The 25,933-nt window shown below is 33.2% G+C and overlaps 1 protein-coding gene across 3 annotated transcripts; it reads right to left on the bottom strand.

Annotated features, from left to right (window-relative positions):
• Positions 1-1,882: 1,882 nt before the first annotated feature.
• On the bottom strand, positions 1,883-13,403 carry LOC147400056 (spectrin beta chain, brain). 3 transcript variants are annotated; one of them, XM_086445664.1, is made up of 16 exons: positions 13,248-13,403; positions 12,135-12,633; positions 11,160-11,388; positions 10,377-10,654; positions 9,118-9,294; positions 8,156-8,929; positions 7,968-8,062; positions 7,161-7,223; positions 6,961-7,049; positions 6,778-6,843; positions 6,057-6,695; positions 5,771-5,848; positions 5,455-5,525; positions 5,310-5,367; positions 3,120-3,387; positions 1,883-2,903 (listed from the first exon to the last, which is right to left on the bottom strand). In XM_086445664.1, the coding sequence occupies exons 2-16, from the start codon at positions 12,536-12,538 to the stop codon at positions 2,155-2,157; spliced, it is 4,038 nt and encodes a 1,345-aa protein (XP_086301790.1). In that variant the 5' UTR covers positions 12,539-12,633; positions 13,248-13,403; the 3' UTR covers positions 1,883-2,154. The 3 variants fall into 3 exon arrangements, with proteins under 3 accessions (XP_086301790.1, XP_086301792.1, XP_086301793.1); XM_086445666.1 differs by having other exon boundaries at positions 12,135-12,636; positions 13,248-13,351; XM_086445667.1 differs by lacking the exon at positions 13,248-13,403 and having other exon boundaries at positions 12,135-12,436; positions 12,487-12,622.
• Between the last annotated feature and the right edge of the window lie 12,530 nt (positions 13,404-25,933).

Raw genomic sequence — 25,933 nt, 5'->3', positions numbered from 1 at the left:
ATCCGACTACCCAACCTTCTGATCTATAAACTCTGACAAATTCGTATGGCAGACCTATATGAGGTTCTAGATATGCATATTGTTTATTGAGAATACTTAACATAACCAAATAGAAGAGCAGGAATGAATGAGAGATCAGAGAAACTCTCTGAAGAAAATACTGAAAATCTTACGTATTCTATGAAGACATCTTACTTGCCTTTGTTTTTTGACCTTTCGGACTTTGAGCTTTCAGAATTATCCGACAGAAATCTAGAACTCACACCCAACATTTCTTTCCTGTTAGAGATGGAATCCAGGGTTTCAATCATCATTCGAAGCTCTTTGCCACAGAGACTGGCATTCATTCAAATATGAGGCCTCCATTCTTGAAGTATCTTCTCGGCATATGTCCAATCTTCAGCCATGTGAAGCACAACCAAGGCAGTAAACATCACCCAAACACTTCTCTCTCATCACCTACACAATATTTGGTGGGACCAATTAGCCAACAGATGATAGCGAATCTTTAATCCATTATCAAGCGAACCCCACATCCGTGTATCAGGCGATGTTGACCAATACAAAGCCAAAAATGGTACCATTTGCGGCTACCAACTTTGGGTAAATGGTTGTAGAACAAGAAGAAAAACTGAACAAATAAGAGAGTAAGCTTTTCTGTGCATCAACTAAGAGAATCAGAGGCCTGAATGAACCATGATGGGTTACATACAAAAGAACACCAATTTGGGCAACCACACCACAGGACCATGAAAACCAAATCCATGCATACATACCCTGTAAACAAAACATAGCAATTACACTGAACCACCGAAGAACCAAGGAGATGTGGTTGGATAAAAGTTAACCTGTGATGGAATGAATAAATATAACACATTCTAACAAACCATAAGGTATTGTATGCACGCAAATGGGAAAGAAGTCAACAGTAAAGAGCACAAAATTAAACTCTACCCAGAGTCTGAATATGTAAGCAAAAATGAACCAACATGGTTACATAGAAATCTGCAAATCCTTAGCTTCCAAATAAATGTGAAAGACACTACATTAAGGATGATAAGTAATTCCACATTTGATAAAAGAGAGAAATTATAAACAATTTTCTATACAAGATAATGAAGTCAAATGACATTTCACAGGCTGAAGCAAAAGACCTGATAATAGAACAAGTAATCATAGAGCTTTAAGAAACCTACCTCGCTGACCCCTTCACAAAGAGTGTTGACCGGCGGAAACTAGATCAAGCTGAGATACAGGCCCTGAGATCTCTTAATACCAAGGTAATTCCTCCAAAGATCCTTGAGTCCATGCAACCTCAATTGTGGACCTAGAAAGTGTCCCCAGAAGAAAGATCCAACATCTCTGAGAACTGTCGAAATCCCAAACATCAAATCACTCAAAGAAGAGCAAAATAAACCAAGAGCCCATTAACACTTGCTTACTTAAGTAGCCACAATGGCTGAAGGAAGTTTCCTTTCCCATGCAACAATTACCAAAGATGAAGTCAGTGAAACAAGGGGGGAGAATGAATGACATGGCGGAAATTTCCTGATAGAAATTGAACACAATTTCGGTCCATCTAGATGATAATACCTAGAAGAATGAACATAAAGTCTCAGATTACTTAAACAGCTTCAAGGTATGACCCAAGATACCTGTGAGAAGGAACCAGATTCTGGCCCATGAGACCAGTGTTCACCTCAAGGCTACATCAAATGATTAAAGGAAAAAAAGTTCAGAACTTGATTAGTTGTGTATTATGTACAATAAAGATGAAATATCAAAATACTGATGCGCGGTTCGCCTGTTATGCCAGATCTCTGGAATCTGCTTTAGGTACTGTGAGTAGAATAAGTCAACAGACAGAAAAACCAACTTGGAATGAAGGAACAAAAAGGCTTGTAAACAAGGCTGTGATTCAACACAAGTTTAGAGAAATTTCTCGAGGTCACTTACACAACTATGACTATTCAACAAATATAAATAAAAAAGTTAAACAAAGAAAAAGAACAAGAAGAAAAAAGAATGAACTATCATAATTACAAGTGCCAATCCAGTTGGAACTGACATAACTATAGTTAGTATCGTGATAACAGCTCTAACATTCTTATATAAACTCTTGAAAAATGCACAAGGATGTACAGTGGGAAACCGTCAGATAAGCATATTTAACTCCGAAAGGTCGTCCATAGGTATTTCAAGGCCCATTGAATCATGATCTTGTAAACCGTCTTCATCAAAATTCAACCAATTACTGAAATCTTGATGCCCACCAAGATTGTTAGATACACCTAGTCCTTCTATTGGGTCTATTTCATGTAGCGGCAAGTTTGTAAAGTCAATGGGTTCCTCAGTTTCCTTAGATGAGTCCCGATGAACATTACCGGGTGAGGTCAACCCCACTTCTCTGCTGCTAACTTTACTGCTATCATTAGGCACTTTTCCATTAGAAACTGGCACAGAAGGGTACACGGGATTTGCTGTTTCTGTAACCCGACCAAGAAGACCATTTCCCGAAGTTGACAACTGGGCTGTCCTTTGTTTTAGCTTTGTTTTTGTTTTTCGCTCACCTCTATAACTGCCCAATGCTGGACGACCAGCTTTGGCAACAGAATTTCTTGTCAGCATATATTTGTTCTGGTCCCTATCTCTCTCGCTTCTCCTTCCCTTGGTACCACCCAACAGAGTGTTACCAAGAGCTGATGAGGTCCTTGAGACAGCACTACCAGCAACTTCTTCAAGCAGAACTTCCTTCTTTTTCCCTCTGTTTGAAATCTGTTCATGGTTTGAAAAGGCTTGGTCAGATGAGTTATTGAGAGCTTGATATGGATCTGACGAACTCCAGTCATGTTTATCGCCAAAAGAACCATGTTGCTCAACCAAATTTGATGTAGCACCTGTGGCTGCAGATAGAAACCAAAGTAAGGACTGTTAAACCAAGTACACACAGAAGTGATTTTTCAAAATGGTAGTGTTTGGGAGACTCCAAACTAAGCTGAAGCAGATGATAACTTTCGATGCCAATTTTTGCCTGCTTGGGTGGGTCCTCACCAAAGCATAAGTGACAGAATGGAAACTTCTTGCCATCAATCACAAGATGAGCATTCAAATTAGCATACCTGATGCTCTGAACTCCGGTTGAATATTATGACCTTCAACACACGTATTTGCAGCAGCCCCGACACCAATACTATCAACAAATTTTGCATCATCGATGCTGAGAGATGTAGAGAAAATCAAATCCCGCATTGGAGGCTCACTAAAGCAACTTCTACCTGTCTCCTCAAATTTCCGACATCTGGCAATGGTCCGCTTAACAAAAGCCAAGGCAGCCTGTTTTGAGGCTCTACTAACTCCACTCTTCGAAGCATTACTACCTCGACAAGCCTGCCAAAATTGATCACATAATTATTTAATGGTCTATCTAGTAACAGAAGGCATCCATACACATCATTCATCAAACTATGATAATACACAATAAACACAAAAATGTGAAGCCATGCAAAGTCTAACTCGAGGGAAAGAACATGATGTTACACCATACTGTAAAATGACTTGTAAAAAAGAATAGAATTATGTACATATGCTTTTTGGTCGAAACCATACACTTAGAAGAATATAAATGCTTTAAGGTTAGAATAGAATCAACAGAAAGTTTATTCAATAAGCTTTCTAACAAGACTAGACATGACTTGAGTAAGTAGCAGTCTAATACAGGTAAGAAATAAGTATTTTGCGGGATCGTTATTTTGGTTTGTTAACTCTATTTAGTTCTAGTAAATTATTTAAGTTTGTGTGTTAGAGGAAAGTTCTTCCTCTTAAATTGAAAGTATGAATGCATGATTTTGAAAACTAATTTTGTTTTAGCACATCAAAATTTGAATCAAGTTAGAAGTTACTAAGAATTGTTGTTCATTATCAGATGAAAATCATTTAACATCTTTCTTTGATAGAATGGAACAATATCTTTTTGCTAAAAGAAGAGTGATGATGGACAACATTTCTTAGTAATTATTTCAGCCCAAGAAATGTTTTCCAGAAGATCATGAGTTATACTCAATATGCATCATGTGATGTTACATTTACGAAGGGGTGTGACACTTCATCCTTGATTGGTGCAATTTTTAATCAACTCTACTTAGTAAGTTCTCTTCACATGCATTTGCCAATAAAAAAAGGTAATTCCCTTCACACTTGATTAAGCTTTTATTCTCTACTTCTTTAATCCTACATCAACAAGCCTATAATGCATCACCCAAAGAGGGGCAAATATGAATGTTCAATCATAGTTTCTCAGATATCAGAGGCAGATTCAAGAGAAAGTGTGGAGGTGAAGAAATCGGTAGCTAAGGTCAGACAGAAGCATGTAACACAACAAAGTTCTTATATTTATAAATAATAATCACTTAATAACCCAAGATAATAATCAGTGTACTAAATATATATATATATTATTTCGTTTTGTATATAAACACATATACTTATGCATTACATTAGTCCTGTTAATGCAGTCACAAACTTGGTAAATGACTTTCCATTCCACCCAAATATAGAGATAATTTAACATTAATTCAAGCATTTTAGACTAGCAAAAATTTGTCCACATTCAGGGGCCTTATCAAAATTTCTAAATGGGGTCTAGATTCCCAAAGAAATGTATTGATCCCAGAGGTAAAGTGGATGCCATCTGAAACATAGAAACAGAATCATGAACAACCACAAGTTTGGAGATGGAACCAAGTCTCTCTCTCTTTGTAAATGTACTAGATTTTCATTAACGGAACTAAATCCATTTTCTTCAGTAACTCGAGAGAGATTAAGAGTATTAGACATAAACCCTCTCGGCCTTAATTTTGAAGAAGGCAGAACAAAAAGCAGACAAATTGGAAATTCCAATGTGTGGTTTGAAAGCATGATATGATGATCATCCCTCTTCAGTTTGTCAACAACATCATAGAATGCTAAATCTTAGACAAGACACCCTCTATTGAGAGGGTCTCCCACATTAGTTCATTGCTTACATCTTTAAAGGTGGAAAAATACAACGGCAATTTAGCGGGTACAGAAGATATTTATGAATGATGAGCCAATTTCCATGAATCAATTGTGTGTGATCCTCACAGGACAGTAACATGTATGTGCTCCTTTATTTTTGTAACTTGCAAGTTTCATTATCAAATAGAATATAGTATATGAACTTGAGAACAGTGGTACTGGTAGTAATAAGTAAGTTTTTTATACGAATCCAATGAATTGCTAGATTGCATTCATTTTAGAATGAAAACAGTAAATTAAAATCGAATAACTACCATTCGCTTTTTGTATGCCATCTCCACAAGTTTGTTCATTGCACTCTGCTCAAGGTCCCTGCACGTTAAACCACATTATGTTTATTTCAATAAGGTCAAGACATCTAGTACATAAGATAAGCATGTTTAATACTACAACTCCTACCGTCCTTCCACCTCTCTTCCCTTTTGAATGACATTATCTATCTTGTACAATTGCTCTTTCTTCTTCCTCACCTATTACATCAATAAAAGAAAAAGTTTATCAGGACACAAGCTTGCACAAACACAAACACAGAAATAAAGATATAACTGGTGGCATCTAATTCAAGATGCTAAAAATTTGTTCAAAACTGGCTGAATGATAAAATGTCCAACATTAATGAACTTGCTTAGACAAGAATTTTCAGAACTATGCACTTTTTTATACTCAAATATTTTAAAGAAAATATATGGCAACAGAAATACTTGTACAGCACAACCTGTTGGAAAAGCCCGTTCCTAAGTGTGACAATATTTTTATTAATCTTTTCTTCTTCTTCTCCTTCTGCTAGATCAGGCTGGAACAACAGAAAGCACAAATTAGATAAAACTGACAGAAATACAAAATGCAACAAAAAGTTTACAAACCACAAACATGCACTTTGCATCAGACCACAAGCTTTTAAATTTATTCAAAAGAATAGTCAAATAACAAAAACTTCTTCACAAAAAGACGAAAAATATCAAGTAAGAAAGACATTATTGCTTATATGAAATAAAGCCTACCACTGTCTCTGGATATATGCCAATACTCTGCAACTCCAACAGGATTTTCTCATCTAGACAAAGTTGTTCATATTGGCACTCAAAGGAAGAAAGGCCAGCACTATTTGCATGCAGAGGTTGCAATCCATCCAGACTGTTTTGACCAAAAGTAGAATGTACCAAGCTATCATCTCCTTGCCATGGTTCATCATCATTACATGAAGGATTATGGATGTTAGAGCTCCTGAAACCATTACAAGCAATACTTCCATCATACGAAATGCTGTCTAACAAATAATGCTTCTGAGTCCTAAAGTGCAATTCTGACCCAATTTCAGATTCAATCACATCTCCATCACAAGTTGAACTGTCACTTGGATACTGAAAAGATGAATGTTTCCTTTCACTAATACGATCATATTCTTCAGTTTCATCTTCTCCAATCAATGCAGAAAGAACTCTCTGGTACAGTGGTGTAACCTTCTCGAACCTTCTTTCTGTGCCTAATTTTCCACTTAAAGTACTTATTTCCTGAAGTTGACCAACCGAACCCAAAGCCCAAGCTTCTTCCTTTGACTTAACTCCATTCAGTTGGATTCCTTGTCTTTCTCTGGAAACAAGAGGTTGAGATGATGGCACTTCCTTGTGCACCAGCTCACCCTGAGAAAACAACACAACTTCAAAACTACCAAATGAAAGGGATCCACGGAACATAAAAAGATGTTAGGTTAATAGATAATACCAAAACATTACAGTCAGCACTGAACATGTGAGACAAACTTTTGTCAAGCTCCTCCGCAAAATTTAACTGATCCAAAAGTCAACACAAGACAATTCAGGCAACGTGAAAGTAAAAAACTTTAAACCAAAGAAAATCATGACTAAAGCATTCAGTAAATTATGTGTGAATAAGTCAAACCCAGACCTGTTGCTTCAAGTAGGCTGAATCCTCTGAACTAACAGAAGCAAATAATGGTTCTATTTTCTTCCAGAAAGAACCCGAACAAGCAAGATCTGCAAAGGCAAGCAAAGCAGCACTCCAATGATAAACATACTTATAAACAAAGAGGAAGAAATGCCTTTTGTCCTGAGAACAAGGCAAGCTTGAAACAATCAGATACATACTTCTGGCACTATAAGCAAAATTTGCAGCTGCTAATAGTTCTTCATGATCATCGTCTGATTCCCCTGGAAAGGATGAAAAAGTTAACAAACATGATATATGAGCATCGTATAGAATAGTTATGAAACTCCGTAATTTTCAGTAATAAAAATGCTTAATTGGACTAGTTTTATCAGGTTTTACCAAGGAAGATAAAAACAAATGCGAAACAACATGTCAAAAAAATAAACCAAGTTTTAAAAATCATTAAATTAGAAATGCCATAATACTTGTCAAAAAGTATAAAATCAGAACACGAATTGTGACGTTATCCACCCCCCCCCCCCCCCCCCAAAAAAAAAAAAAAAAATTATATATATATAAGAATAGCCAATTTTCGAAAAAAGTCTAATCCCGTAGAGGAATGCTTAATTGATCTTGTTTTATCAGGGAGATAAAAAATAAATGAGAAACACGTCATAAAAATAAACCATGTTTTAAATGATTAAATTGGAAATGCCAGAAAACTTGTCAAAGAGAATAAATATCAGAACCCTGAAATATTGTCACAACAATGTCCCAAAAGAATTATAAAAGAATAAATAATTTTCGAAAATAATTCTAATCCCAGAGAGAAACAATCAAGTTTGTAAATTTATTTAACATTTTCCATAATAGTATAGCACTTTTTAATAAGCAATCGGATATCAGTGAGAGTGTCAAATCTATTTAGAAATGTCAGAAATATCAATGACAAAGTGAGAAAGCAACATGCTACATGTATGACATATTGTATGATAGCAAATTTGACAAGTATTTTACCATACTACCTGTCATATCAGAGGAACCACTATTTAATGCATGCCCAGGACGACTAAATGCTTTGCGGTCTGTTGGTTTTTTATATGATGGACGACCTGATTTACTGGATCACAGAATAGAAATGATAAATCAATAGTTTTATCCCAAAATGGCGCAACCACAAATTTAATTCCCCGGTCCAAGGGAAAAAAAATACCTTTCATTCTTATCAGAGCCAGGCCTTGCGCTTTGTAGGAGTTTTGTTGTGGCTGGGTTCTCCAACTTTTCCCTCATAGGAGTAGCACATGCTTTAGACAGAGATGAACCCCTTCCACTCCTTCCTTGTCTTTGCACACCATCCCCGATTTCCTCCTTCATAAGTAATTTAGTCTTCTTCGTTGGCAATATAAAAGGCCCAACTTTCGGCAAAGTATTAACAGATTTGTCCTCTATCTCGTCATTATCCAGCCCTTTCTCTTTCAATTTGATTTCACCCGCTCCCGACTCCTCACTTTCAGACAATCTGGCTGGTGACGGAACGTTATCGAGTTTCATTCTGAATTGTTTGGTGTTATTAGATACTCCCTTGGGGACTAGTGATCCATTGGTCTCGCTAGAAGCTAATCTAGCACCAATATCAGGATCGGGAAATCCTTCAGATGATATCTGAGCTTCATCATGGTTTGAGATAGGAGGAACCAGGTTTGATCTCCTTGTGCGCGAGATTTTTTGTGGCCTCTGACCAACCCATTGAGCCATGGGGGGTGAAGATGACCCCGTGGGCATAGGCCGCTTTCGATTGTTTGCCCCACCCGAAGCCTGGACTTTGTTTAGACATGGAGATTGTTCCCAGCCATCAAGCGCTCCAGGTGTTCGAGAGAAGTTAGGAGATGAAGTTGACAAACCAGAACCAGTTCGTGGTGCCCTAGAAGCCTTTCCTTTTGTAATTGGACTTGCGCTGCCTACCTGACTGTCCTCGCGAACACTGTGTCTGTATAACAAGGGTTCAGAATGGATAATTAATATTCATCATTCAGTGAAAAATGTGAAGAAGATAGAAAATTTGAAGGCAAAAAATGCGAACAGAATTCGATGGATGTTGTGGTATGGCAAGATACATTTAGGAAGAGTGATCCTACAATACTAGGATGATAAATATGTCAAGAAGTTCACACATACTTGTTGTTCCCCTTAGTCACAACTCTCTCCTTATCTAATCCAGTAGCACGGTCCCTTCTATCATTTGCAAAAGAGACATTTTCCAATTCATTCCTGGTCGCACGAGCACTTGAACTAGTAGGCTGTGAAGTATCATCCAACTTGTTGACTAAAGTACTTCCATTTGAAGGACCTGATCTGAAAGACATGAAATTCAAGAACAAAAATATTATGTAGTGTTTCTAAGGAGAGAAATTTATATTTTTCTTACAAGTACCAAGAAATTTATATTAGACAAATGTTAATCATTCATTAAATATTTGATTTAGAGTATGCGAACGTAAAACAACTAAAACTACCAAACAAGGTTAATCATTCAATTTTATTCCTAATGCTCAGAGTGGCACAACATTAAAAACCACGAAAACATCCAGCCTCCAGTAGCCAGTTTGCAAACAGTTTACGGCTAAAGGAGTACATATGCATAAGTCTTAGACCACAAGCATCAACACACACCAATGGGCTTGAATGGCTAAAGGAGATATAAATGTCACTAGGCCATACATCCCTAAAGCATTTTGCTGAAATAGATTCAGTCATTCAGATTAATTAACTAAGGAAACTGACAAGGAAGGAGGGAAAATGTCGAATCGGTACCACTAGGATTGAGATAACGTTACTTTCTGCAATTGCTTAACCAATCAGTTATTGATTTGATCTCAGAATGCTTTCAAATTAATACAAAGGTTTCTTATTAGCATTCTTTGTAGATAGGTAAGACAAAAGGATCAACAAACAAGTGATATATTATGTCCAACTCGTCATTTGTTGCAGTTATTTTGGCAGCCCCAAAATAAGATCAGTGTGGATCAAGTAAATAATGAAAAGCAAAAAAACATATAAAAGAAGAGAAAAGTCAAACCTATATCTTACCAAATTCCAATTCAAGTTCAGTTATGTCAGCTTTAATATCTAGGATACGACAGCATGTCTATGATTTACACTTTCAATTGATGAGGGATGATGATAGTTATAGTAATGAAAGCAACAATAATAATAATTTGATGTTAATAGGTTACTTGCAAACATGAAGCTTAGGTATAATGAAATAGAAATCAAGTTTGCAAAGAAATCCAGAAACGGACAAACAATCTGGCATCAACTATGACATCTTGGTGTATCAAAGTAGAATGAGAACTAAAAAAAAGAATGTTACCACCAACATGTATCATACAATGAGAAATGATGTGTTAAAAGTAAAAAGTAAAAAAATAAGTTACCCGAAACCATGGGCATCACAAGATCGCGACCTAGGATCATTAGTAAGCTTTTGATGCATTGCCCGCTTTAGCTCTCGATCGCCATCCATGGCTCTAGTAACCACTGTTCCTACAGAGCGTTTCCTTTTCATTTTTTTTTCCCACCCTTCCCCATTAGCAGGTAATCCGCGGATCTTTTCTTCAACTTGAACTGATCCCCCACCACCAGCCCTGAGAAAATCCCTATCCTTTTCCATGGCCATAGGTTGCCTCAGCAAGGTGGCATTCCGACCTTCTGACTGGGAAGTATTAGAAAAAGATTGAACTAGATCTCAGAACATAATCAATGAATATTACTTGAACTATGACATCTTTTGATATATCTATATAATAAAACACAAGGTGGATCTCACTCTCTGTCTCAAGATTTATACCCCATAAACAACGAATCTTAACGACTGAACAATGACATCTTTGCCAAGAAATTAGTACATACAAAGTATGGGAGGATCAGTATTAAAAAAAAAAAAAAAAAGAATAAAAAAAGCTACCAAATAATCAGAATCATGATATTTCAAGTTGGTAGACTGCTACTGAAAGCAGCATAGGCAGCTTGTGCAGAAACTTCATTGTAGGACATACAAGTGTGTAATATAATGAAATAAATAAATAAGTAAAATCCTGAAGCATGCAAAAACAATATGAACAAAGGGGAAGGAAAAAGTGCAAAACAGGAATGAAAGAGTTGAGAAAAAGTGTGAATAAAGATCATGCATCAGGAAACTTTCAAATACAAATTCATACTTCCACAATTGATGTGCGGACACGCTTGTTCAGGACAACATTCTTGGTTCTATTCTCCAGTCTTTGAGTAACAAGGTCTGGAGGATTTTGATGAATTTGACTTCCCAGCTTCAGCATAGTTGCCCCGCCTGATCTTTCATTCGATTCAGTCCTTCGCTTCCTTGATAAAAGGGTGTGGCGATACTTATCCAATTTTGCAATGGATTCATTCAACTTTTTCACTCTATCCCTGTTCACAATACATAAAATCTTCAATATTAAACCATAACTCAAGTTCACGTGAGTATTTTAAAGATGGTGAGTCCGTGACTAAGTTGATCCTTGGCTTTCCAACTTATAACTAAAGGCTCAGCTGGCCAGCACTTCAAGGCGTAAGCTTCACATGCATGATATTTTCATATAAATAATATAATATTAAAAAACTAAGAACGAGGAGTCATTGCATATTTAAAATTTTCAAATCCACATAATCGAATTTCAAGTTTTAATCCATAGAAATAAATAAAAATACAAAAAAATATTACTTTATATTTTAGCAAAATAGAAATATTTTGTATTTGAATAGTTGAAAGTCTCTATAATAACTAACTATTTTTTATCTAGTACAAAACTATTTTTTTCACAAACTTTTCATCTATATAATACTAAATACTACGAAAATTATTTATAGATCAACTTAACTTAACAATTTTCTTGGTATATATTACTATTTTGTATTCAAATTCATTTCTAAATGTTCCAATTATATTGAGTAGTAACAAAGAAATAGAAATAAAAAAAGAACGAAATTTACAAAATCTTACTTAGATTAAAAAAAAAAAAAAGAAACAAACAAGTAAATTCATCTTGAGGCGAGCCTCGATGCGTAAGCCTCACATGCCTCTAAAAACACTGATGCACTTAGCCAAGTCTAGGAACAAAGGTACTATGCTAGTCCATAATTAGGACAAAACACACAAAAATATTAATAATTACCTGGCTCTGTTAGCTGTGTCTAGCACACTTGCTTTGAAGCGCTTTAGATCCTCCAATAGCATTGGAGGAAGAGGTTTAGAATGGTCCTCCGAAACACTACCAGCAGAAACACCCAGAATCCTCCTCAGCTCTACAGAACGAGTGACTTTCTGATCACCCAATGTAATCGGTTCCAATGACAAAAGGTGGGATATGGGTGGCATTTCCACAGACAAGGGAGTGCTCGCTCTAGATGAGCCAGACCCAGAACTTAACATCCGGTTCTCAACTCCCTCGTTAAAGCTCCCTGACCTATCCAAATGGGCACCGGAATAATTCCTCCGTTGCCCATTTGGATAGGTGGCAGCAAATGTCGAACCCTCGGGACCACCACTTGCAGGATCAAATCTTGAATTTCCTGCCATTACTCAAAACCAACAGCACCTGCTCATATCAACGCTGATTTCTATTTGATAACTCGTGAAAATGGTTTAAGTGATGACCTCTGAAACAGTTAACCCTGCTATAGAGCACCCATAAACAAGTGGAAGACATTAAACATAGACCCATAATAAGAAAACTAAAGAAATCTCCCTAAAATAATAATCAATCTGAGTTTTATTAGCTTTTATCAAACGTTTTCCTATGCATTGAGACACTTCCAACTAACTCTTCGAAGTTAGTTGGAAATGGGGAATTTTTATTTTATTTTTTGAAAAACAAAAGTGCAAAAAAATCACAAAATGCCACCACTATCATCACATAATGGAATAATTGAAGTTAGAGACACCCAAAAAAGGGGGAAAAGGAAAAATTGGATTCAAACTAAACAGACACAATAGGGCAAACCGTCACACTATTAACGATCCAACATCTCAAAATTCTGAACATTTAGATACAGAGAGAATTTGCACCGAAGCAATCGAATTCATCAAGAAAACCCTAATCAAAACTATAATTTGATAAACATCGGTTCGAATACGAGTTTCTCACTCATAAATATTGAAAAATTAGACAAACAAACTCAAACAAAAAATCTAGGGTTTCTGGAGGAAACATCGGTGAAATTCGATTAAATATCTAAGATAAGGCATTAAATTCGAGTGAAAATAGTTCGAGAGAATCGAAACTTACCTACATTCGTCGATCTGCTCGAACAACAAAAATTTGCAGAGAGAGCGAGCAAATAATGCAGAAATTTGGGGTTTTTTTTTTCATGCGAGTCGTCGTCTCTATATAAAGGGGTCTCCGAAAGTGGCAATGTTGAAGAAGATACTGATCTCGTACTTCACGGAGTTGAATAGCCAACCAACTTCATGTCAATTTTGTAAGCCAAATGGCACATTTAGTGTGGACCTAAGAATCTGATTAAGTGATTATGATTGGTTATTTTTTTAACCCAGATCATTGATTAGGAACAACTCACTAACCTCCTTTACAAGCCAAAGATTAAATTATTTGAATCATTGGGAAAATTGAATCACCAATCAGATTATTGTTGAGGTGTGGATCCATGATAATAAGATGCACACGTATGCATGGTGAAAGGTGCAGTTTGTCTAAACGTGAAAGAGTTATTAACGATCATTTTATGGATTAAAACTCGTTACTGGTCCTACAGACATAATTCTAGAGCATCTCCCGCTAATACTAACTGAAGTGAGTTTATTTATAATTTAAATACTAATTAAAGGTGATTTTGAAGGAATATATACTAAAAGGATATTTTTATAATTTTAAAAATTAACCTACGTTATTTTAGGGACGTGAGATTGTAATTTTCTTGATTGTTGATCAAAATGACTTTAATTAAATTAAGTTTAAATATTAATTTTCGGGTATTTTTAAAATCCAAATTTTGGTGTCCAACCACTTCTACTGCACCTTCTCTCATTATAATAATAATTAGTAAGGATATTTTATATTATTTTATTTTTATCAATATCATATTAAAAGAAGTTACTTTTTAAACTTTCAAAATCTCATATTTTTATATTATACTCTTGAAGTGCATGTGCATTGCATATGAAATAAAATGTAGTGGGTGTTCGAAGCCAGCATGTTTTTTCACTGGTTGTAGTTAGTGCTATTAACTCAAATTCCATTGTGGACTAAGTTATGCTAGTATGTTTTTTAGACTTCCAAGAGACCGCACCTCCACCAAGGTTAAAAATATATCTACTAGTGGCTTTGGAACCATCTGAGAGAGTATTCACCGTACCCTTGAAGGACAATAGGAAACCTCTGATAATAGATGCTTACGGTTAACGTTCTTTTTTAAAATCTCATTACTCTAATAATAACACTCCAATGTTCAATATCATGATTACTAGTATATCTACAAAGTATTCTTACTGCATAAGTTATGTCGGGCCTAGTTCAATCTGTAGTATATGTTAAACTACCAATGATACTAGCATATATTTTTTATTAACAGTATCATCTTGATTAGGAAATAGTCTAATAGTAGGATCAAAAAGGGTACAAACAGGTTTACACTCAAAGAAATTATATTTTTTAAAAATTATCTCAATATAATGAAACATCTAAACAAATGCTATTAACATATCTGATCATTTTAATTCCTAGAATTATATTTGCTTCTCTAAGATCCTTTATATCAAAATTATGAGATAACAAATTTTTGGTTTCTTTTACAACCTCTAAATCAATTCCAAAATTTAATAGATCATCCACATAAAGATTACTTATATATTTAATGTAAATACATTGTCACTTTCATTTATTTTAAAACCATTAGATAAAATAAATTGGTCAAACTTTTCATGTCATTATTTAAGTACTTTTTTTAATCCGTATAGGGACCTAATTAATTTACATACCTTATGATCGTGTCCAAGAGTTTTAAGTCCTTCTGATTGATCCATATATATTTCTTCCTTTAAATTACCATTCAAAAAAGGTGACTTTTACATCCATTTGGATAAATAACTAAATTATAAATAGCAGCAATAACAATTAATAATCTAACAGATGCAATTTTAGTCACATGAGAGTAGGTATTGAAAAATCAATATTTTCATTTTGTTTGAATACTTTAGCTACTAATTTAGCCTTATATTTTTTTATAAAACCGTCTGATCTTAGTTTTCTTTTTATGATCCACTTACATCCTATGAGTTTGCAACCAGGAGGCAAATCAACTAATTTCCAAGTTTAATTGTTAATTAGAGAGTTCATATCATAATTGATAGCTTATTTCTAGAAATCTACATTTGAAGAGGAAAAAAACTTCTTCTAATGAAGATGGATCTCCTTCTAAGGAGTGGGCAAAGAAATCTGGACCAAAATCCTTAACAATTCTAGTTCTTTTATTCCTTTTAGGCTCTAAATAAATTCCTATTTCCAGAAGTATTAGGATTTAAAATTTTCAATGTAGATAAGTCATCTATTTTCAAGTATTGAGAGCCCCCACTATTTTCATAATTAAAAATATTTTTTTCTTGAAAGAAATCAACATCTAAAGATTTTATTATTACATTATTTATTAAGTCTAAAAATCTAAATGCTTTACTGTTAAAAGCACAACCTATAAAAATACATTTTGAGGCTCTACTTCCAAGTTTGGGTCTCTTAGGATCATTTAACCTTACATAGGCTAGACATCCTCAAACTTTAAAATATCTTACATTAGATTTTTTGTCTTTCCACAATTCCAAAAGGAGAAATTTTAGTTTTGCAATTAGGAATCCAGTTTCAGTTTTTCAAATCCTCAAAACTGGCTAGTGCAAAAGGGCAAGTTAGTACAAGCTTCAAGTGTATTTGTAGAAGGAATGAAGAGAATGTTGCCCATTTCTTCCTCGAATGCCAACTCACGAATAAAATCTGGTTATCTCTTCTAAGAAGAATGTTCTATTCCATAATCCCTTTAGACAAGAACAATGAAATCATTTGGATGATCAACTCATGGAAATGAACTAACCCTATAACGGATATCAAAAGGAGCGTTTTTTTTTTCACCTTTATATATTACATTTGGCTCGAACAATGTAGAAGAATTTTCTAGAACAAGTAACTCCCTCCATGCCAACCAAAACGCATGACTACTAAGGAGATCATAATTCGTTTTGAATGTCAGAAGCTCAAAGTCGAAGACAACCCTTCAACTAGAGCTTTCTTCGAAAACTGGGGCATTGGGGCTTCCTTCTTCCATAAACAAGCAATCATTTGTCATTGGAAGAAACCTCCTTAGAATGAAATTACAATCAACGCTAATGGCTCTTTTTGTGGTTTGGTTGGAGGCCAAGGAGCCATTCTACGTAATGTAGAAGGCACTCCTATTGCTGCCCATGCATGCTGTACCAGAGGAGAGGACATCATTGTTCATGAGCTTCAAGCTATCTATGAAGGGCTTCTCTTGGCCAGAACGTTCGAGTTCAATATTGTGCATTGATTCTGACTCAAAGAATGCAATCTAAATCCTTAAAAGTAACACAGAGCCACCTCAGTATGCGACCAGGTTGGCATCAGATATTCATAGGATGGATGCTTTATTCGACAGAGTGATATATTTTTGTGTGTTCCATGAAACCAACAAGACAACAGATTTTTTAGCCTCTATGTTTTCTTCTCATCAAAGAACTATTTTAAGTCCTTCTGACTTTCACACTCAGCTCCAAGTAATTGTTAATAATGATGCCTTGGGCAAATCCTATATAAGATTTTAACCTTTTTTATTTTCGATCGGTTGGGGGTTGGCTAAACACTCCCGATTACCTTCTATAAAAAAAAACCTATAAATAGGGTTTCAACCCATAAATTGGTGGGAGCACTTGAACTAATTAAAAGTGCATTGATTAACTCTGTGTAAGTTTTATTTTTCTATTCAGCAACTCCATTCATTTCCGGTGAATAAGGAGGTGATGTTCCATGAATTATTCCTAAGGATTGTAAATACTCAATAAATTTAATTGAATCATACTCTAAACCTCTATCAGCCCTAAATCTTTTTATTTTCCTATTATGCTGGTTTTCTATTTCTAACACAAAAACTTTAAAAGTTTCAAAAGCATCACTTTTATTTTTCAATAAATAAACAAAAGTATAATGAAAAATCATCAATAAAAGTTATGAATTAAATCCAAAAGTTCAGAATCTCTTTCAACGCTTTTATGCGAAACTTTAGTTACTTGTGTTCGACTACAAGGTTTACATTTTTCAAAATTAGTATGATATAAAAATGGAATTAATCATAAAGCACTCATATTATTCACATATTTTTTAGTTTATGTGACGAAGTCTAACATGCAAATAGAAGATAAAAAGTAAGTAGAAGAACTATAAATTTTATTAGCAATATTTAAATTGAACATCCTATTACATAGGGGTTCAACTTGGATCGATTCTAACCAAGAACCGAACCAAGCCGATGGCTTTGGGGTGGTATGGAACAAGTTGTGGTTCAGTTCCAGGTTACGAAAATGGAGAATCGATCAATTTGGTTCGGTTTTGTAAACACCTCATTTTTGCATCTGTCAAATTCGACAATTCGTCAGCCGGCTATTGTGGATTCCTAATGATGAGTATAAAAGAACTCGAAGGCTTGTGAGTACTGTTTGATTCATTCTGTTTCTAGTCTTTTCATCCCCCCTACTCGTCACGACTCGACATAAAAATTTACGCACGTTTAGAATCGTTACATCTTATACCCGATTTAGCAAGCACGTACGCTTAGGTTCGCTATACAGTTCGACAACTTAGAAACTTCGCTACACTAGGAAAACATAACTTTGGAACTTAGAAATACTCACACAGTGACTGAAAGAAACCTTACACTAAAATTCAAAAAAATCCGTAAAAAATACCAAAACGATGAAAATTCTCTTCATAAATTTTGGATATCCGAAAAGTCTCGAAAGTACCTCCATTACACTCAGAATGTGATTTTGGGTCTAACGAGACCCAAATCGATGAAAATAGAGAGATTCAAGAAAAATCTATAAAAAATCACCAAAATGACCAAAATGCCCCTCAATAACCAACTCTAACATAGAGACCCTGATCTCTAGGAAAATAAAATTCAAATAGAAAATCAAACTAAAATTCAACCAAGAAACCAATTTAAAATTCAAATCAAATTTAAACTAAAAATCAAAATAAAATTCAAATTGAAAATTAAATTAAACCAAGATCAAATTAAAATTCAAAATTTAACAAAAATTTTAAATTGAAAATAATATTTAAATTTTAATTAAAATACAAAATAAAAATTAAGTTTAAATTAAAAATCAAGAAACCAATTAAAATACAAAATCAAAATCAAGTTTAAAATCTAGTTAAAAATCATTCAACCAATTAAAAAGTAAAATTAAATCGAATTGATCAACCAATCAAAATAAAATCAAAAGTAAATTAAAATTGAATCAACCAAATCAAATTGAAATAGAAAATTAAAATCAAAATTTAAACATTAAAATTTAAACATCAAACTTAAATATCAAATTAAAGTATCGAAAAAATCAATTGAAATTCAATTCAAAATCAAATTAAAAATCAAGTTGAAAATCATTCGAATCAATTAAATCGATCAACCAATCAAAATCAAATTAAAATTGAATCAACCAAATCAAAATTTAAAATCGAATTGAAATTCAAAATTAAATTTAAAAAAAAAATTCAAAATCAAATCATAATCAAACAAAAGTCAAATTAAAATTCAATCGATTAAACAAAGTGTAAATTAATATCCATCAAAATTTTAAATCAACATCCAATACATCAATTAACCTTGAAATTAAAATTCAATCGACCAATTAAAATCGATTAACCAAATTCAAAACTAAAATCGATCAATCGAATTCAAAATTAAATCAATCGACTAAAAATATAATCCATTTGATCAAATTGAAATCCAAATCGGATTGAATTAAAATCGAATTCCAGCCGACCAATCAATTTAATGATCTATGAGAGATCATTAAGGCGAGTAGCGTGGGATCACCACCCCCCATTTTTCAAAAATAAAAAAAGAAAAAAAAAAGAAAAAAAGAAAAAAAGAAATAAAGAAATAAAGAAATAAAGAAATAAAATACGTGGACACACATTTTCTACTTCAACTCTCTCTTCCACATGTCCTCCATCTCCCTCTCTCCAACTTCTCATAATTACCCATGTCCTCCGCCATCACTCCCATTTTCTTCCTCTCTCATGTTTGATGGTAGAACTACTATAACAGATGATCAAAGGAACCATAAAAAAAGGAGAAAAAAATATTTTTAAGTACTTTATAAAAAAATAACAACATTTTTTTTACCATTAAACCTATAACCTTCTTCTTCCTTCTTAAAAAAAAAAATCACATCTTCTTCTCCATTAACGTCCTCAACTCCTCTTTCTCTCTTTTTACTATAAAAAAAATCAGTCATAACCTCACCTCTATTAACATCTTCTTCGTTACTCTCAAAGAAAAAAAATTAATTTTGGAGAAAGATTCACACATCAAACTCGCAGGATCACGATACTACTCATAAGCTATTTCGAGTTTTTGTTAAAGAAATCCAAGCATCCGAAATCATTCGACAAAGGTAATTTTTTTTTTATTTACTTTTTTATTTCATTTATTTATTCTTGACTTCATAATTTTTTTATATATCTGAATGTATTTGTTAATTTTTTAGGTGTACGTGACACTAATGACAATTTTTAAATTTTCTGAAGTATTGATAGATCAACCAATTGATTATTAATAGTATCAGATCGATTTTCTAATTTTGTAATATTAATAGATCAATTCATTGATTTTGCGAAATGTATGGGCTAATTCATTAAGTTTGGCGCACGTGACGATTTTGGAAAATCAAGATTTCCTTGATTAAAATTATTGAGTTGACTCATTGATTTTGGGTATATTAGAAATTTGAATCGATTTATTTTTTATAAAATAATATGTGAGTTAATTCAATGATTTTGACGCACGTGGCGATTTTGAAAAATCAAAATTTTCTTAATCAAAATTATTGAGTTGACTCATTGATTTTGGATACATTTGAAATTTGAATCGATTTTTTTCTCTATAAAATGAATATGTGAGTTAATTCAACGATTTTGACGCACGCGACGATTTTGAAAAATCAAAATTTTCTTAATCAAAATTGTTGAGTTGACTCATTGATTGTGGGTACATTAGAAATTTGAATCGATTTATTTTTTATAAAATTGATATATGAGTTAATTCAATGATTTTACCACACATGACGATTTTGAAAAATCAAAATTTCCTTGATCAAAATTATTGAGTTGACTCACTGATTTTGGGTACATTAGAAATTTGAATCGATTTTTTTTCTCTATAAAATGGATATATGAATTAATTCAATGATTTTTGCGCACGTGACGATTTTGAAAAATCAAAATTGTTGAGTTGACTTATTGATTGTGGGTATATTAGAAATTTGAATCGATTTATTTTTTATAAAATTGATATATGAGTTAATTCAATGATTTTGCCGCACGTGACGATTTTGAAAAATCAAAATTTCCTTGATCAAAATTATTGAGTCTACTCACGGCTTTTGAGCACATTAAAAATGTGAATCGATTTGTCTTCTATAAAATAGATATGTGAGTTAATTCGATGATTTTGGCACTTCAATGTCTTTTTATATCCAACTTTATTATTTTTGGTACGGATTATGATATTTCCAATGGTAACTTTCCAGAAACCATTCCCAGCAATGCGATTTGGACGAGTCCCATTCTCATGCTTTCTTTCCCTCGAAGTGAAGAAGTACATGTATTGCTCTTCCTCTTTCTTCTTATATATTTCTGTCATCAATCAAATATAAATCTATCAAGAATAACTGTTTTACGGTTTAGAGGCTTGCTAGAGATGAGTTTTTTTTTTTGGGTAATTTGGATTTTAGTTTCCTAACTTCTCACCAACATATATAATTATTATTAGTAAACCTAAAGATGGATCATCTGCTGTTTTCTTTATTACTTTTCCAAGAATCCATTAATTCATATATAATTATTAGTAAATCTAAAGATGGATCATCTGCTGTTTTCTTTATTACTTTTCCAAGAATCCATTAATTAATGTCGCTAGCTCTAATAATTAATCAAATAGATCGATAATCAGCCAACAAAGGAAATAAAAATAAAAATAAAAATTTATTTAAATAATGTAAGACAGAGTTACTTACGTGCGAGTTGCTCGGGATTGTATTGGTAAATATTAATTTGTTTGATAACATTGGGTAAGGAATAGTTCATGACTTTGTTAAAGAGATAGTAACCGATGAGTTCGTCGTCATTATGAGAGAATCTGTAACCAGGTGGCAACCCAAACTCCCACTCCGTAGGATCACCACCTTCATCTTCATTATGTTCATGTGATGATGATGGAGGATGACGAGAAGAGAAAGTAACAATACTTGAAGAAGAAGAAGAAAACATGATTCTTGATTGAGATTTTCTACAAAATCGGGCATGTGAGTCGACTCATCGATTTTAATACAAGTGGCATTTCAAAAATCAAATTTCTTTGATAAAAAATTTGTGAGTCAATTCATCGATTTTAATACACGTGGCAATTATGAAAAATCAAAATTTTCTTGATAAAAAATTTGTGAGTCGATTCACTGATTTTAATATATGTGGTATTTCAAAAAATCAAGATTTCTTTGATTAAAAAATTTGTGAGTCGATTCACTAATTTTAATGTATGTGGCATTTCAAAAAATTGAATTTTTTTTTGTTAAAAATGTGTTGGTTGAATCACTGATTGTAATACGCGTATCAATTCCAAAATCAAAATTTCTTTGATCAATAAATGTGTGGGTTGACTCATTGATTTTAGGGTGCACGTGGCGATTCCGAAATCAAATTTTTTTGATAAAATGTCATCACGTGGCAATTCAAAAAGTCAAATTTCTTTAATAAAATGTCGTCAATGAGCCAATTCACTAATTTTATATACGTGGTATTGAAAATTGATTTCATATTATTCAAAATATGATCGAATTGATCCATTAATTTTTGGTGTCATGTAAACCTTATTAAATCGTAGATTTCATTTATGCGAAATTCGAGAATCTATGTAATTATCTTAACCGTAAGATTCGTTTGGCAAATCTGACATAAAATTGACGATGATGATTGGACCATAGTCTTATCCCGTTGACCATAAGTTAGTTTTAGATCGTAATAGAGACCGATCATCTCGATCGGGCGGGTTCGGTGCCTAACACCTTCTGAAACCCGTAACTTGACCCCTTACTCATCTATCTGATTTTTGGATTGACCCATATCCTTTTGGAGTTAATTTTGGTTCTTAAACCTAAACTAGGTGGCGACTCCCTATTCTTTTAAAATCTTCGAGATACGTAGATCGAACCCGTATCCGTTATTTAGCGGACGGCCGGGATCAAGGCGATTTCAAGTCCTTGGATCAAACTTTTATAGAACAGAACCTTTACGCAATAAATAAATATATAATAATTATTATGAATTTTTTACGTGTTAGGATATAGATTTATGATCATTTATGGATAAATTAATGAATTTTTATAGATAGATTAATGATTTGTTGTATGAAATGTTATGTTTATTATTTCATTAAAAAAATGTTACTTACAAGTTATAGAATATTGGCAATCTATAGAACCGAACTGAATCAAACCAACTTTAGTTTGGCTTGGTTTGGGTTGGTTTAATTCTATTGAAATTTGGTTCGGTTCTGGTTCTGGTTCTAGTTCTTATTTAGTGGAATTTACCTATGTTAGTCTGGTTCCAATTTGACCTCAAACCGAACCAAGTTTCACCCCTACCATTACATGCATAAACTTTCCCTATAAAGACCTAATTCTTTGAGATTACATATTTGTTAGCACCAATGTTTTTTTTTTAAATCCAGCCTTATTCAATAAGAAACCTGAAAACCAAGTTTTTTTGTATCTCCGAAGCATGAAACACATCTTTTGAGAAGAATTGTTCTTTCAAAAGTAAAAAGTAGTTCAACATCTCCAGTTCCAAGTACATTAGTAGAATGGGAATCTCCAAGAAGGATCTTCTTATCAAAATAAGAGAATAAATTTTGAACCATTCTTTATCATAGAAGACACGACGAAATACTCTCTTGTCCACCCACTACCCTTCACATCCATCAAGCATGTTAACCCTAGAAATCATGGCTACAAATGGCTATTTAATCGCATTAGCATGTGGCATGGGTTTACGAGAACGACAATTTCGAGCAAAATACCCTGACTTGTTACAAACATAATATACTACTTGACTAAGATCTTTGATATGTCCTGAAGGGGATTTTTGGGTCTGGAAATGATTCTTAACATGATTATTAGAAAACTTATAATTTTAGGATTTCTTTAAGTTTCAAGTTCTTTTTGAAAGGCTTTAATTGTACCTTATTTTTGTCATTTTTCTCTGATGTCACATTCATCTTGATGGACAAGCTATTTTATTCTTTCTGATATTATAGTCTAGCTTCTTCCTTGATGTGAAGACGAACAATTAAGTTTTCCTTTGAGAATTCATTTAATTTGTAACGGAGAGTGTTTCTAAAGTCTTTCCAAGTAGGTGGAAGTTTGTTGATCAAACCCGCTATTTGGAATTGTTCATCAATTTGTATTCCTTCAGACAGAAATGAGTTATTTTTTGTAAGTCATGAGATTGTGCTACAACTGACTTGTTTTCTACCATTTGAAATTTCAAATAGTGACTTACAGGGTATTTCTTTGAATTGGCTTTTTCCATATCATATTTTTTTTTTGCAAAGCATCCCAAATTTCTTTAGCCGTCGTAAATCCCTGTCCCTGCTGCAATATGATGAGAGGCTATTCCTCCCGGAACAAAAGGATCAAAACCTTCTACGTTCCACGCGGGATTTACCGATTGTACTTTTCCAGTTAGTCCATAAGGATCGGACACCCATATTCCAGGACCATACAAGCCTGTTACATGAAATGCGCCAAACCCAAAGCAAGCTACCCCTGAAAGAAATAAATGAATTCCAAAGATCTTGGGCAAATCCAAAGAGGGTTTTCCTGTACGTTCATCACAGAATATTTCTAGATCCCAATACACCCAATGCCAGATAGCTGCCAAGAAACACAAGCCAGAAAACACAATATGCAATTTTTGATCCCTCTGACCCCGTTCTTGATCCAATGTGGAGACAAGGTATGTTCGTTATACCCTTCATGACTCGTTTAGGAATAACCAATTCATGGGGCGGTTGGAGTATTACAGGCGGGACTATCACGAATCCGGGTATTTGGAGTTACGAAGGTGTGGTCAGTAAAGAGAATTTTCTACTCAAATTTGAATTTGCAACCTACAAATCATTGGTCAATCCATTCAAAATATAATTTTTACACAAAAAATTAGTTTCCTTTCAATGCCAAGAGGCGGGGGTTCTTCTAGGTTTGTTTTCTTCATTAACAAGATCAGACTACGCAATTTATAATCTTTCTTGTGAAAAATATCCAATACATAAACACGTTTTTTGTGTTGGGTTTAAAGAGTTTTTGACATACTCAAATAACTAAGCCAATCACGACTTTAATAAAAATAAAAAAAGAAACCAATTGTGTCTACTCGGATTTTGACCAAAAGAAAACAAATGAATATATGTGATTATTTATCGAAACCATGTAAAAAAATGGTAACAATTGATATAATACTCCATTTGAAAATAATAAAATATTATAATAATATAATTTTTGAAAAATTTTAAAAATTTTTAGATTTAGATTCGAGGCTTCCTAGTCAAGTAATAAAGCTCACAGTATGTGTTCTGTAAGACGAGTAGTAAATCCTTGACCAACCACTAAAATAAAACTTTTTAAAATTTTTATTTGGTTTAAATGGAAATGATTTTAAAACCTTTTAAAATAAAAATACAAATAGACAATACATCTTCTCAAACAAGACCAATAAGAACAATATCTATTAAACAAAATGATGAAATATCATATGAAAATATAGAACAATCTATAAAAAAACTGGACTATTCCAAAAGAACCTACAAAAAAAATTTATAAAGACAAATTAAAATTAAAAAATGATTATATCATAAATACCATAGAACAATCCAGGCCTATTTCTACAAGATTAGAAAAGATATCATTACTTCCTCATGATTTTATAAAAAAACTTTAAAATAAAAAGTATAATTATATATTCATTTTAGCCTACTTCAGGTAGCAATAATTCCTTTAACCAGAATAGGCTCAAACACATCCACCCTAACTCATGTCAGAAATAGACGACATCTTAAATTTTTTGATCAGTTACTATGTATGATATATGCACTATTAAATGATGGTCGTATGTTCTTTAACTGTTTTTCAAACTTTTCTGTCTCTTTGACAGACCCAACCATATCAAAATCTTTAACTTTAAGAGTACAAACATAAGGGTTTAATATGCCAAATTTAAAAAATATTACTATAATTTATAAAATCTACTATAAATCTATGATGTCTCTAATACCAAATGTTGCTTTTCAAAGTCAAACCAAATGTTTAACCACTCTATTTCTAACAAATCTTAAAAACATAATTATAACACCAAAACAAATTCAATGGAATACCATTGATTTAAACAGCTCTTGGAAAATAGAAGAAGCCCAAGAATCAATACCAAAAGAAGAAGATCAAACAGAAAGCATAGTAGAACACTTTGACGACACTATTGAAATTAATTTCAACACTGTTAGTTAAAATAATTATATGATCTCTAGACCATCTACGAGTTCATCAAGAAAATCATTTGATCAAATGACAAATAAAACTTACAATACTATTTTAATCCATATATCTTATCTAATTTATATA

The sequence above is a fragment of the Akebia trifoliata genome, chromosome 6, assembly GCF_017979445.1.
Source record: "Akebia trifoliata isolate Shusen 1 chromosome 6, ASM1797944v1, whole genome shotgun sequence".
Lineage (NCBI taxonomy): Eukaryota > Viridiplantae > Streptophyta > Magnoliopsida > Ranunculales > Lardizabalaceae > Akebia > Akebia trifoliata.
This window is presented reverse-complemented; position numbering and strand designations above follow the sequence as displayed.

What these genes read in the sequence shown, in the direction of transcription:
- LOC147400056 (XM_086445664.1), bottom strand. Translation starts at nt 12,538, where the DNA reads ATGGCAGGAAATTCAAGATTTGATCCTGCAAGTGGTGGTCCCGAGGGT. An exon ending in TGTGATGCCCATGGTTTCGG is followed by an intron (nt 9,295 to 10,376) that starts GTAACTTATTTT and finishes CATGTCTTTCAG; the next exon opens with ATCAGGTCCTTCAAATGGAA. An exon ending in GGCTCTGATAAGAATGAAAG is followed by an intron (nt 8,063 to 8,155) that starts GTATTTTTTTTC and finishes TCTGTGATCCAG; the next exon opens with TAAATCAGGTCGTCCATCAT.